At 35.2% G+C, this 14,130-nt stretch overlaps 1 protein-coding gene across 4 annotated transcripts in view; it reads right to left on the bottom strand.

Moving 5' to 3' along the window:
• Positions 1–625: 625 nt before the first annotated feature.
• RBFOX1 (RNA binding fox-1 homolog 1) overlaps positions 626–14,130 on the bottom strand; it is a 1,043,447-nt gene continuing 1,029,942 nt past the window's right edge. For all 4 annotated transcript variants that reach the window (XM_089692050.1, XM_089692041.1, XM_089692066.1 and 1 more), the window contains 2 exons: positions 4,632–4,707; positions 626–4,213 (listed from right to left, as the gene is read on the bottom strand). In XM_089692050.1, coding sequence (XP_089548176.1) covers position 4,213; positions 4,632–4,707 — 77 coding nt within the window. In that variant the 3' untranslated portion in view covers positions 626–4,212. The remainder of the gene's footprint in view (positions 4,214–4,631; positions 4,708–14,130) is intronic.

Genomic DNA, 14,130 nt, shown 5'->3' with positions numbered 1-14,130 from the left:
CCTTGTTAATTTATTGCTGAAAGTTATACACTGGTCCTACTACCTTGCACTGGGCATCAAGCTTATCCCCTTGTGGGGCCTTAATTGATATTGCTTTTCACTTCATGTTTCCGGTATCTCCAAAGCGTGTTATTTTAAGTATTTGTGTATTTTTTTAAGTCCTTTCAAACTGCATTAAAGACTCTCAAGAGAGAAGATGCTAAACCATGTGTTTATAAACAATGTCTGCATCAGTACATGTCCTCCATGGCAGTGCTCAGCTACCAATGCTTAAAGCTTGCATATTAGCCTTGCAAAAGACCAGAACATAACACAACATTTAGCTCCCCTAGACTGTAATGGGATTTGATGCTATGCTCAGTGTTTGCAAACTTTTCACCAGGTCAAACAAATGTGCGCTGAACTAAACGTTTCCCTGTTTGCACATCACTATTTAAAACCAGGCTAAAGTTCTAATTTTCCAAATGTTAGCTAATTTTTTTAAATGTGAAAAAATGGATACCACAGTGTGTAGAACAAAAATGAGGATAGTAGTATGTAGAGGAAAGCATTCTAAAATGTTTGCTTTCCTTGCTTCTGCTTCATAATGTATAGTTGACACAGTAAATAAACACCCAGGATAACATTATTTGTACATTTTTAAGACTAAGCTTTTATTTTTTTTTTCATATTACAAACCACTGTAGTGATATAAACACTCATTTCTAAAGACAGATATATGCATTTTCTGAGTTTGCAGATTTTTTTGATAATTTGTTTTTGAAGTCACTATAATCCACACATGGCATTTTATAATTTATTTTATATTTTATATCTTCAGTGAATATTTACATACATGAAAACATTCCAAATATATATTATTAAAAAAAAATAAAAAACACAAATAAAGCTATTTCAGACAAACACATTTAATTATTTTCTAATTAATGGAAGATTCAGTCAGGGACACATGGATACCTCTTTTTCTCCCAACTAATATCATTATATAATTTATCTGCCTTTCTTATTGAGAATAAATATACCACTCAGTCACATCACATGTGTTAAATAAATCTGATTAAAATCACTATTTGTATGAGATGTCTTAAAAAACGATGCAAACCCCCACTGTTGATTTAAGAGGTGATGCCGATCAATTAAAAAAATATTGTCTTTCTTTTTCCCCAGTGTTACAGTACATTTTAAATTGGATTTGCATATAGTTTAAATATACTGAAGGGAATATCCCTTTTTTACTGAAAATAAGACACACAGTACAGTAAGTTATATCTTATCTGTTTGTACCTTTTCTTTATATTTTTAACATACAGTATAAGATACTCTCTATACTTAGAAACAGTACTGAAAACATCTCGTGTTTTGTGGATCTTTATTGATGTATGTTCAACTGATCATACTTGCATGCACATACGATGACAAAGAGAAAATCTGGTCACAAACACTTGTATCTGAAGCAGTTTATAGCAAGTTGGTAGAGTCACAGCAGTGAGTTAAAAATTGAATACAGTGATGGTCTCACTGGACCGGCACAGTACATATGAAGATATTATTTGCAATTAAAAAATGTAAAGGGCTTCATACCCAAGTTTAGTCCTTACCTCCCATCTTAATTTATTTTTGTTAATTTTTATTAATTTGTACAAATACAAATACAAGAACAAACCCTCTCATGACCACCATTGCTCTGGTTGGTTCATAAACAGGACACCATGTAAAGAATCTACACAAATGCACAGACAAACTGCAATTTTTCAGTATCTTGACAAAGGGAATTGTTGTATCCTTATCTTTAATACACGTACTTACTATTCTTAATTCATTGAACCATCCCTGATCTGTGTAGGTGTTTTTCAGACTCAGCAGTACATTTTTTCTCAAACATGTTTAAGTTGATGTTTCTCAACATTTATCCAACATTTAGAATTTATGTTTGCAAAAGTAAAGAAGTAGACATGTGTCCTCTATGCGTTGTACCACTGGTTTAGTTCCTGTTTAGAAAATCAATCTTTCTTGCATATATCATACTTAATAACAGCCAAACATATCAATAAAGTAGGGTATTAATTTGCATATTGGTTAATACATTACTGATATGATGGTTAGCTAAGTATCATACAGCGGCCTATTGGGAATTATTCAAACAGAATATTTTGTTTTATTGTTATTATGTTTGGTTCAAAATCTCCATTCTTAACATATATAAGAATCTGGTGATTGCTAGTATTAGGCCACTTATTAACCATAAAAATACAGGATAACATTCATCATGTATGACAGCAAGTTATCACAGGTGTTGGTGTTGTTTGCTCTTTTTTTTTTTTTTTTTTTTTTTTTTTATGGAATACTATCAAATGTAAACACATCATTTTATTTTGCTCTATGGAATGCTCCTCATAAATCACAAGATATACATGCATCTTGACCACAAATGAGTGCTTTATGTGATGAGTGGTTTTGCAAGTTGAAAAAATGGACAGTGTTTCACAGTACACAAAACAATAAAATAAAAGTTCAATAATTTAGCAATTAAATGAAAGAATATTCTAATATATACTAAATTTTAATTTTGGTAAAATTTCTTCTTTAAATATAGTGCACTAAACCATTATAGCAGTAAACCACGACAAAAAAAAAAAAATGAAGACACGCTTAAGTTAAACAAATAAAATTGTTTTCCAGTGCGAAAAATGGGTTATGGAAGATGGTGGTTTATTAGATATATAATTTCACTATACAGAGATATAATCCATATAGTCTAGAAAACATGGATCCTAACAGGACTGCTTAGCATTAGCAATAATAAACATTGTCGCCTGTTTGTCAATTTTTTTATAATTAACTGACATACAGTAATTCAAGTCTCTCTCCTAATTAAAACGTAAACAGGAGTAGAAGAACTCTGTCAAACTGAAAAATTGCAGATTGCTTACACAATATAATGTTTTCAAAAAAATACCAAGCAGTTGAAAATACCTTGATTATCTCTACTTAATGATTGCAATACTTGTAAAATGTTTATATAAATCTCAATATATTTAATATGTAATTCCATAAAAATGATACTTTTCTCTATTAGATGTTCTACTAGGCTAAAACTAAAGCATTATAGGCTGCATATTTTTTTTTCTTTTTAGAACTTAACAACTCCACTGCACAGATGTAAATTTTTACTGGTACAAACAATTTAATTTTTTTTTAATTACTTTCCTTTTACAACTTTCAAAAAAAAGAAAAAGTAGAAACAGTGCTTTTTTAATCTTTTTAATAACATTCCCCCTCCCACGTTATAAAAATCAGCAATGATATCAATAATTTAATATATTGGAAGAAATATAAAAAGAATGTAAATGACCTAACTAGCTTTTTTTTCCTTTTTTTCTTTTTGCTTTTTTATATTTTCATACATTTTAATTTTTTTCTGCTTTTATTTTTTATTTTTTTAAACTGTTATACATGAACATAGTAATTGTAATAGCTGAATACTATCTGATGGAATACTTAAAAAGGGGTACGCTACAATAGTATTTCATCAGGTTGTATATACAAAGAATCAAATTCACAAATTTAACACAACCTTTGGCTCTGGACAATAAATAAATAATTTAGGACAGTCACTGAATGAGTTTTAGTGCAGTGGCAACCTTTTGCTTTGATGTATCAGCATTTTAGCCCTCCCTAATAAACTGAGTTACATGTAAATGAAGATATGACTACTATAGTCACTTACACGCTTGCAAAATGTGATAATTCCAGTAGCTTAATATTCCGCATATATAATTGGTTTACACTCTTGATTGTGGCCTTAAAATATTTTATTCATATCTACATTAGTAGATCTCTAGGTCAACCACAAAAAAATCTACAGCCAACAATCAACTACAGAACCTTCATAAATTAAAGACCCACAATATTAAAATACACAGAACAAAATATCTGAGGTATAAGATAAAAAATGTAATGTTTCTCTTTTTGAGTTTTATTTAGTTATTTAGAGTTGCTAAAATGATGCACTACTGCATGTATTGCAATACCCAGGCCTCGGAAAGCTTCTTTTTTCCCCCACACTGGAAGAGTTATATGGTTTTGTCATTTAGTATGGAGCAAAACGGCTGTATCCCCCTCGGTATATACTAGCCTGTAATGAAGAAAGAACGAGACCGACATCATCAGCATGGCTCCTAGTCTTGGCATCAGTGAAGGGTGCAAAAGCATTCTGAAAAAGCAATTTAATGGATTTGTTTTTGAGGTTCCTTTTCAAGCAATTAAACTTATAAAATATTACAGTTCCCCCACCCACAACTAAATGTAAAATTAATTGTGGAATATAGAATAAAATAAAAACTACAGCAACAACATCACCATAGCAGCAAGTTGTATTTATATTTGTTTTGAGTATGTTAAAAAAAATAGTTTTATTAGGGTGTGTTTATTAGCACATATATAAAAATATTATGGATTGACATCAAAGGATAATTCTATCTGTAATAAAAAAAGTCAGCACATAATGAAACATAACTGTTCATATCTAAACTACACCTAAACCTTTTATTACAGAATAATGTCTCTTAAATATTATACTAAATTAAAAACATTTATAATAAAATGCAGTAAAAAATCAACAGAAAACTTACCACGGCACCAACGCCGTAGGTGGCTGTTGGAGCAAGTGTGTGGTGGTAGGGGTCGGTAGCATAAACTCGTCCGTAACTAAAATTAAAATTAAGATATGAATTAAAATAGTATCCTAGGTCAAATAAACAGCACAAATAACAATAGTTATCTGCATCTCTCAAGAAAAACTCAATAAAGGATGGTAAAACATACATTTGCAATAGTAAAAACATTTAGTGGGTAATGTGATAATTACCTGTATAGAAGTAGGCATATGTCACCAGCACACCATGTATGTGGCTATTATGGGTCAGTTGAGTGTTCATGAACATTTACTGTTCACTTCAAGAATGATTAAACTCACTGCTCCCACCCAAATGGAGTTTTTTTTATTTACTTATGTATTGCTTTGGTGCATGCCCCCAGGAGAGACACAGGTCCCCATGCCATTTCTTTGACAATTAACATTTAAAATGGCAATCATGTTTTTTTAACATTTGTCTCCAATTGAATTCAATTGAGGTGACACCTGAACTTTAGTAATGTTTACTTAGCCTGCTTCCAACCGAATCCAAGTATGTTCAGATCAATGCTAGTAGTTACCACTTGCCTGATGAAGGAGTCCTGTCCTACTATGAAGTATTAAGTGTGATATGCTGTGACCACTTTAATAAATCTTTGGATTTCAAAATAGATCTTTGATATCCTGGAAATATACAGTATGCATTCTTGTACAGTGATCTATCTATCCATCTATTTTTCCATTGTGTTTTGACAGATTCATAAACTGGTACATAAATTAGTCACAGTAGGTGATTTGTCAGGAACAGGTGCACTAATTTGTCACAGTAGGCTGGCACTAAGGCTAGATTGTACATAAAAGACACCTTGTCCTCAGTTCAGCTTACTAGCTTTGAACCTGATAAAATCACAGACTCTGTGTTACTGGCTTTCCTACGCATCTCGTATGCCTATCACACAGACAGAAAAAGCAACTGATAAGTTTTGTTTTGGGTGGGCAGAGCCTAATTGGGAACTCTGAAACTAATTCTACCTTGGGTTTTCCTCCCTTGTGTTTGACAAAAGATATACCAGGAAAGTATACATTCCCAGGTTTAGAATAGCTAGGGCTGGACTCAGAGAAGTAAAAATTCCAGTAATCTCTAAAATAATTTAGAACATTTTTCACCAGAAGCTACTAAGATTTTTACAGGACCATAACATATGCAATAGATTCCATATTGAACTGCAACCCTTCCAGCATTGTGTAAGAAGTTGAGAATTTAGTTAGTCTAAGTGGGGCTAAATACCATATTATGATTTTTGGTGTCAGTTCAATATGGTTAACACAGTCAATGTTGATGTGGGAATCAGCAAATTTCTTCCCTTCAACCTATGGCCTGCCTAAGGGTATCACCATTGTAGAGGTCTTTAGAGGTCATAGTAATTCCTTTATGCTACAATTGAGCTGTAGATATATGAGTTATTAATGCATCTAGGGTTAGTAGATCAGCCATATGGGCAATCCTTGGATAGAGAACTCCTGTAAGGTCTCTCCACACTAGAATTGAAGCCTGCATATGCAGGGATAGGTTTTAAAAGATGATGGTTGCCAGATCATCAGCTAGTAAATACATATATAGATTTTATGTAGGGATCAGATCCTGTTTAATTTCCCTCCACAGGACATAAGGGGATAGATGAACCAAGATTTAGGCTGATCAAGGGGTGCAGCTGTATGGTAGTCCCTAATATCCACCAGTTCCATTCCTCCCATATTTCTGTGTTTGATCAATTGGAATTTAGAACTCCAAATTCTGCCACAGTTTTTCAACAGGTGATTTAAAGAGTGCATGTTGGAGTGGAATGGAGTGGGTAAAGCCTGAAACAAATAGATAATTTTAGGTAAAAGCAGTATTTTAAGGGATGCGAGATGTCCACACCAGGAAAGCTCATGATTAGCTATGGTTATTGATTCTCTGGTCAGCTTGTCTATAAGCAATTAGTCATTAGTAATTTCATTCATCTCTTTTAGGCGTAGGCATTATACCTAAATAAGGTACTCCAAAATCACTCCATATATATGGAAATGGTTTTTGAGGTAGGATCTAGTAGCAGAGCTCAATCACAGGTCTAACAAAAAGGATTTAGAAGAGTTAACTCTTTAATAAGTCAGTTCACTAAAATGTTTTACAATATCGTGTGCATTGACATGTGCCCTAATTAGATTTATTAAGAATTAAATAACATCATCGACAAATAGATTAATTTTGTGTGCTCTACCATTGAACAGAAAGCCTGAGATCACTGGGTGTGAGTGAATAGCTTCTACCAATGGCTCTAATAATAAATTTAAAATAAAAGGGGAAAGGGAGCAAGTGCCGTCTGTTATAGAGAAAAAGTAAGAAAACATGTTGGAGATACATTCAGGTCCATAAATATTGGGACATCGACACAATTCTAACATTTTTGGCTCTATACACCAACACAATGGATTTGAAATGAAACAAACAAGATGTGCTTTAACTGCAGACTGTCAGCTTTAATTTGAGGGTATTTACATCCAAATCAGGTGAACGGTGTTGGAATTACAACACTTTGCATATGTGCCTCCCACTTCTTAAGGGACCAAAAGTAATGGGACAGAATAATAATCATAAATCAAACTTTCACTTTTTAATACTTGGTTGCAAATCCTTTGCAGTCAATTACAGCATGAAGTCTGGAACGCATAGACATCACCAGACGCTGGGTTTCATCCCTGGTGATGCTCTGCCAGTCCTCTACTGCAACTGTCTTCAGTTCCTGCTTGTTCTTGGGGCATTTTCCCTTCAGTTTTGTCTTCAGCAAGTGAAATTCATGCTCAATCGGATTCAGGTCAGGTGATTGACTTGGCCATTGCATAACATTCCACTTCTTTCCCTTCAAAAACTGTTTGGTTGCTTTTGCAGTATGCTTTGGGTCATTGTCCATCTGCACTGTGAAGCGATGTCCAATGAGTTCTAAACCATTTGGCTGAATATGAGCAGATAATATTGCCCGGAACACTTCAGAATTCATCCTGCTGCTTTTGTCAGCAGTCACATCATCAATAAATACAAGAGAACCAGTTCCATTGGCAGCCATACATGCCCATGCCATGACACTACCACCACCATGCTTCACTGATGAGGTGGTGTGCTTAGGATCATGAGCAGTTCCTTTCCTTCTCCATACTCTTCTCTTCCCATCACTCTGGTACAAGTTGATCTTGGTCTCATCTGTCCATAGGATGTTGTTCCAGAACTGTGAAGGCTTTTTTAGATGTCGTTTGGCAAACTCTAATCTGGCCTTCCTGTTTTTGAAGCTCACCAATGGTTTACATCTTGTGGTGAACCCTCTGTATTCACTCTGGTGAAGTCTTCTCTTGATTGTTGACTTTGACACACATACACCTACCTCCTGGAGAGTGTTCCTGATCTGGCCAACTGTTGTGAAGGGTGTTTTCTTCACCAGGGAAAGAATTCTTCGGTCATCCACCACAGTTGTTTTCTGTGGTCTTCCGGGTCTTTTGGTGTTGCTGAGCTCACCGGTGCGTTCCTTCTTTTTAAGAATGTTCCAAACAGTTGTTTTGGCCACACCTAATGTTTTTGCTATCTCTCTGATGGGTTTGTTTTGTTTTTTCAGCCTAATGATGGCTTGCTTCACTGATGGTGACAGTACTTTGGATCTCATCTTGAGAGTTGACAGCAACAGATTCCAAATGCAAATAGCACACTTGAAATGAACTCTGGACCTTTTATCTGCTCATTGTAATTGGGATAATGAGGGAATAACACACACCTGGCCATGGAACAGCTAAGAAGCCAATTGTCCCATTACTTTTGGTCCCTTAAAAAGTGGGAGGCACATATGGAAACTGTTGTAATTCCTACACCGTTCACCTGATTTGGATGTAAATACCCTCAAATTAAAGCTGACAGTCTGCAGTTAAATTACATCTTGTTCATTTCATTTCAAATCCATTGTGGTGGTGTATAGAGCCAAAAATGTTAGAATTGTGTCGATGTCCCAATATTTATGGACCTGACTGTATATTCCAGGGTAGATGGCATGAGTACAAGGCTAGAATGGATGTGAGGATAGAGCCATCAAATCAAAATGTTTAAATACTTGGATTGTGTATAGCCTATGTATTCTATCAAATGATTTCTCTGCATCCAAGGTAAGAAGCAGAGAAGGCAATTTTTTAGTTTCAGCATAGTGTATGATATTGAATATTCTATGAGTGGAATCTGAGGCTTGTCTGCATTGCATAAATCCCATCTGGTCTGGCTGGATAAGGGTAGGTAGAAAAGAAAGTATCTGATGTACTATCATTTTTACAAAAATGTTGATATCTGTGTTTAACAGAGATATATCCATACATTTAGGCAGGGTTGTCAGTTCTTTGCCTGGCTTGGGTATAGTAAGCCTTGAACATCTCAAGGTAGAATGAGGCAGAAGTACTGGCTGTAGTAAAAACAGAGTTTTGATAAAGGCAAAATATATTCTTAAACTGCCTATAATACTCATTGGAAAACCCATCCTGGCCAGGGGATTTTCTGATTTATAATCTTGATTGTTTCTGGGACCATAAATGGTGTATTGAAGGATTCTAGATGAGTGGAAAAAAGTTTAGGCAAATTATGTATGGCAATAAATGCAGGTATGGTAACCTCAGAAGGTTGTGGAGTAGATGTGTTATCTTTAGGTTGTATAAGGGGGGGCAAAAGAATCTGCAATTTCTTTGGGGTTAAATGTTTTTCCCCTGGATACAAGAGGTGTGAAATTTTAATTTTAGCATTATGAGCTTTGATCCTATGAGCTAGGAATTTTGCAGTCCTATTGCCACGAGAGTAGAGGGTAATTTTTTTTAATTTAATAGTTTTATTAAATTGTTCAATAAGTAAGTTTCTTAGTTCAGTTATAAGTTTGGATAACTGTTGATTAGGAGATAATTTGTTTTCTGCCTCTAATTTACAAGCTTCAGTAGTAAGGTAATCTATTGTTGTGTGTTTTGTTTTTTAACCCTGCATACAATGTTAGGAGAATACCTCATATATAGGTCTTATGGGCATTCCACAATATGTACGGGTCAGACACAGGAGGGGTATTAAAGGAGAACTATTCAATAATATGTGTGGTGAGAAGGAAAGATTGTTGCTTTGATTGTATCACTTGGGAATTAGTGCATCATAGTTAGTTTGAGAACTCACTTCAATCGGTAGAGCTTTGAGGAATCAGCCACTCACTTTCTTCTTCTTTACCCCGATCGGTGATTCACTTGTGTCTGAGGGACACGGCGCACTACCAATTGCTGGGCTGTGCGCAAAGAATGGGAGGATGTCATATGACATCCTCCCAGAACATGAACAATCCCACCTGGCAGTCATTGTACAAGAGGCCAGACGGAAACCAGTTAATGTCCATCTAAAGCCATACAGGTTTATACAGTGTGGATGAAGGTATTAGCACTGCCGACTACTGCTTTCAGGCAGCTTCGATACCAACAGTTGCCTGTCTCTATGAATGGTGACTACATCAGATTGTATTGGAAATTTGGTGGTGCCAACAGGTTCACCCACTCCTCAAATTTTGTTGGATTTATCAAGAATTCAAGCAGTATTTGGCTACCTCAAGATTGTTCATGGGGTGTCAATTTTGCTGTGCAATTTCACCACAGAACAAACAACATTGTCACCCAATAATAAGTGTCGGGATCAATAGGTAACAAAACTGTTATGGGGGATTGTGAAAAACAAATACTTTTTCTGGTAATGATGGAGACAGTGTTACACTTTAACTCTTTCATGCATCAAACAGCTACACAATAGCAACAGTAGAGATCTGAAATGTAGAACACCTAATGATCATGGACATTTTACTCTTCTGTACAATGGGAATACTGTTTAAAATGTGGAAATGTTTTATAGTCATACAGATGGAACCTTGACATATTGGTGCAGACAGCATAATCGCTGATCAGTACATACTGAAATTCTTAAAATATACCTGTAGTTTGCACATGCACCTGACCTTTCCATCTGCACATACTGTTGCCTTATGAGGGGTTTATGTGTAATTCCCATTAGAAAATGTAAATAGATATTTGTATAACTATATTTTAAACAAGCTATACATTTAGAGGTATTAGATATTGGTATACCTATATGGGGAAATAATGATTAATGTTTAGTACTGTGATTGATTGATTGATTGATTGATTGATTAACAAGATGCCTTTGAAATGTGGGAACATTTTGATGTACTGTACATGTGGGTGTCACAGGGAATGTGCTATTATTTGCTAGTGATACTGTATCTGAGAAGGGATGATGATTAGATTTATTGCCTTATCTAAGACTCCATGGGGCCAATGTAATTATCTAGACCAGACCATTTAAATTTCTTTTGTTTTCACTATATTCACTTCAAAGGACTCCCTCATTAGATATGCAGTGAGGATGACCATATGCCTAGGAATGCATAATTTGACCATAAACAGGTTAGGAAATTACATACCTAATTTTTCCCCCAAAAAGGCAATGACCTTGCATACTTCATTTTTCCCTCCACAAAGGCTATAATCGTGCATAGTTACTTTTCCCTCCAAAAAGGGATGTGCTATAGTCACAGGCTGAGTTATATCAAATACATGGGATGGGTAAATTATCCAATCATGGATGAGGTGAGCCAGATGTGAATAGATGGATTATAACATGGGTACTTTAGCTGTTGTGGTCCCATCATGCCTCTGCCTTTGGGAGTCATGCTTGTAACTGCCAGCCTTGCAATGCCTCATGGGACTTGTGGTTCTGCAACACTTTTAGGGCCACATGTTGAGTACCCATGGATTAGATTCCACCAATCAAGGTGGCTCCATACAAGTCTATGAGAGATAGGTCTATATTAGGTTAGGTCGTAGGAATCAGACACAGAGAGATCTAAACATCATCAAGGGGGGTCCTACACAATACATTGGTATATATTGGACATCTCATTGGCACTTTACATGTATACATGTTTGTCTTATGTGTTGTCTGTCCCACTGGTTGCGCCGTAATATTATGTTAGATAATGTTTCATAATTATTTTACTTAATTTTTCTCTTTTCATTAACCAGATAGATTGCTGGTTGTTAGATTTAGAGCGTTTCACGATTCAACAATACATTTCTGTTGTTGTGTTGAAGCTTTCACTTCTTGGTAAGAGCTTTCCTTTCAAACTCATACCACATGAGATATTAAATATCAAAAATATAAATTGCATGTAACTCATACTTAACTTTCTTTTGCTCTGTTTGACTCCTGACAGGAAGCTCCAAACTGTGAACAGGGCTAAGGACTTTCTCCCTACCTCCATGTCAAAGCACTGAATAATTGAGTGGACAGTTGCCAAGTGCCATCTCTGTCACTTAGAGGAAGAAGCATAAGTCTCATGCCCCCATACCCAAGTACAAGGTCTTTGCTCCTGGTGTCCAAATAAAGTGACTAAAACCAATTCAATACCATGCAATTTTACACCTTCCTGCCCAGGCCATTTTTCAGGTTTCAGCGCTCTCACACTTTGAATGACAATTGCGTGGTCATACAACATTGTACCCAAACTAAAATTTTATCATTTTCTTCACACAACAAGAGCTTTCTTTTGGTGGTATTTAGTCATCGCTGGGGTTTTTATTTTTTGCTAAATTAACAAAAAAGGCCGAAAATTTTGAAAAAAAAAACGTTTTTCTTTGTTTCTGTTATAAAAGTTTGCAAATAAATAATTGTTCTTCATAAGTTTAGGCCGAGATGTATTCTACTACACGTCTTTGGTGAAAATAACCCAAATTAGGATGTATTTTTTAGTTTGTAGGAAAGTTATAGAGTTCACATATGGTATAGATCTGAATATTGATCAATCCTGAAGCACTGACAGCCAATCTAATTTCTTGAAGTCCAAGAATGTCAGAATAGTACAGATATCCCCCAAATGACCACTTTTTTCAAAGTAGACAGTCCGACGTACTTCATAAGAGGCATTGCGAGTTTTTTTAAGTCGTATCTTTTTTGTCATAATTTTTCGGAAAATGAAAAAATTTAAAAAATTATTTTCACTATTTTTTTTTTACATACTGTCACCAGTGCAGTACAGTTTCATCATATAACTGTCATGGCGGTGATCAGGGACACTGACTGGTGACAGTGTGAAAAAAAAATATATATATATTTTATTTTATTTTTTTATTTTAAATTTTTTATAAAATTGTTTTTCTTTTTTTTAAGATTTTTTTTCATATTTCACTATGTCCAAAGTAGTACAATGTTACCATAGTAACATTGTACTACTTTGGGGAAGTGATCATTTTTTTTTTTTTACACAATTTGCTTATATCAAAGAATTACTTTGCTATAAGCAAGCATTTACCTGAATGACATTGATTCATTCAGGGTTTTTATTTTCTTGTGCTTAGCTGTGATTTGGCCACAGCTAATCACATGACATGTGCTTGTGATTAGCTGTGACCATTCACAGCTAGGCAGTAGTATACAATGGATGGCATGAATGAAGCCATCCATTGTATACAACTGTCATGTGACCTGCTGTGATTGGTCACAGCAGGTCACATGGTACCAGCAACGGGGGCCGGTACTCAGATCTGTCATCGGCCGTACACGGCCGGTGACAAATCGCGCCGCTGTGCGGCTCTGCAAGAGCGCGAACTGTGCGGGAGGACGCCATATGGCGGCCTCCCGGAAAGGTAATGCACTTTTGCGGACGCCATTTGGCCATAGGCCGGGCGTCAAATGGTTAATCATCCAATCATTTGCAAGCAAAAATCCTGTTTTTATTTAATTTTTCTTGCAGTTGATTGGTTATTCTTTGCAAAGTGATTTTTGTTGCCACATTCACTAAGATAAGTGAAAATTCCTTTGCAATGTGAACATACTCTACTCCTTTCGTAAGTAGACCCCTGTATGTATGTATAGTTTGTTTGTAGAATTATGTTCCTACTAGTGCAATGGAACATCTATATAGTTATTAAACTTTAAACACCAGTTTCTTCTCTGAAGAGTAATAGTACCTACTGTGGTAACATCCCCTGAACACAATGTGCTATTTATGCTATTCTCTTGGGTTCTCTTTTCCTAAGTGCAAGAAACTGCTTTCATGTCTTTTTTTTGTCACTTAAGGGATATTTGTGTTCTATATAAATACTGTCTTTGCTCAAATTGTTGTATAAACACTCTAGGGAATGGAGTGCAAAAATTATTCCATTTATGTACTAATTGTCTAATTGTCTAAGTATAGACTGATGAAAGTACAAATGTGGATGTAGGTTGATGAAAGCACTCTCTGGAACTCATTTTGTTACTCTTACCTGTCTTATGAACTGTGTATTATTTTTTTCCAGTTAGAAAATGTTTAACACCAATGGGCTCAATTCACAAAATGGTATTGTCCACTTTAAAGGATAAGTTCATCTTTTGCACAAAAATAATGAATGCACATTTT

The sequence above is a fragment of the Staurois parvus genome, unplaced genomic scaffold (genome assembly GCF_062004578.1).
Source record: "Staurois parvus isolate SC_StPar_1 unplaced genomic scaffold, SC_StPar_1.0 ptg000022l, whole genome shotgun sequence".
In the NCBI taxonomy this organism is placed as follows: domain Eukaryota; kingdom Metazoa; phylum Chordata; class Amphibia; order Anura; family Ranidae; genus Staurois; species Staurois parvus.
The sequence above is the reverse complement of the archived record's forward strand: the minus strand, read 5'-3'. Positions and strand labels throughout refer to the sequence as shown.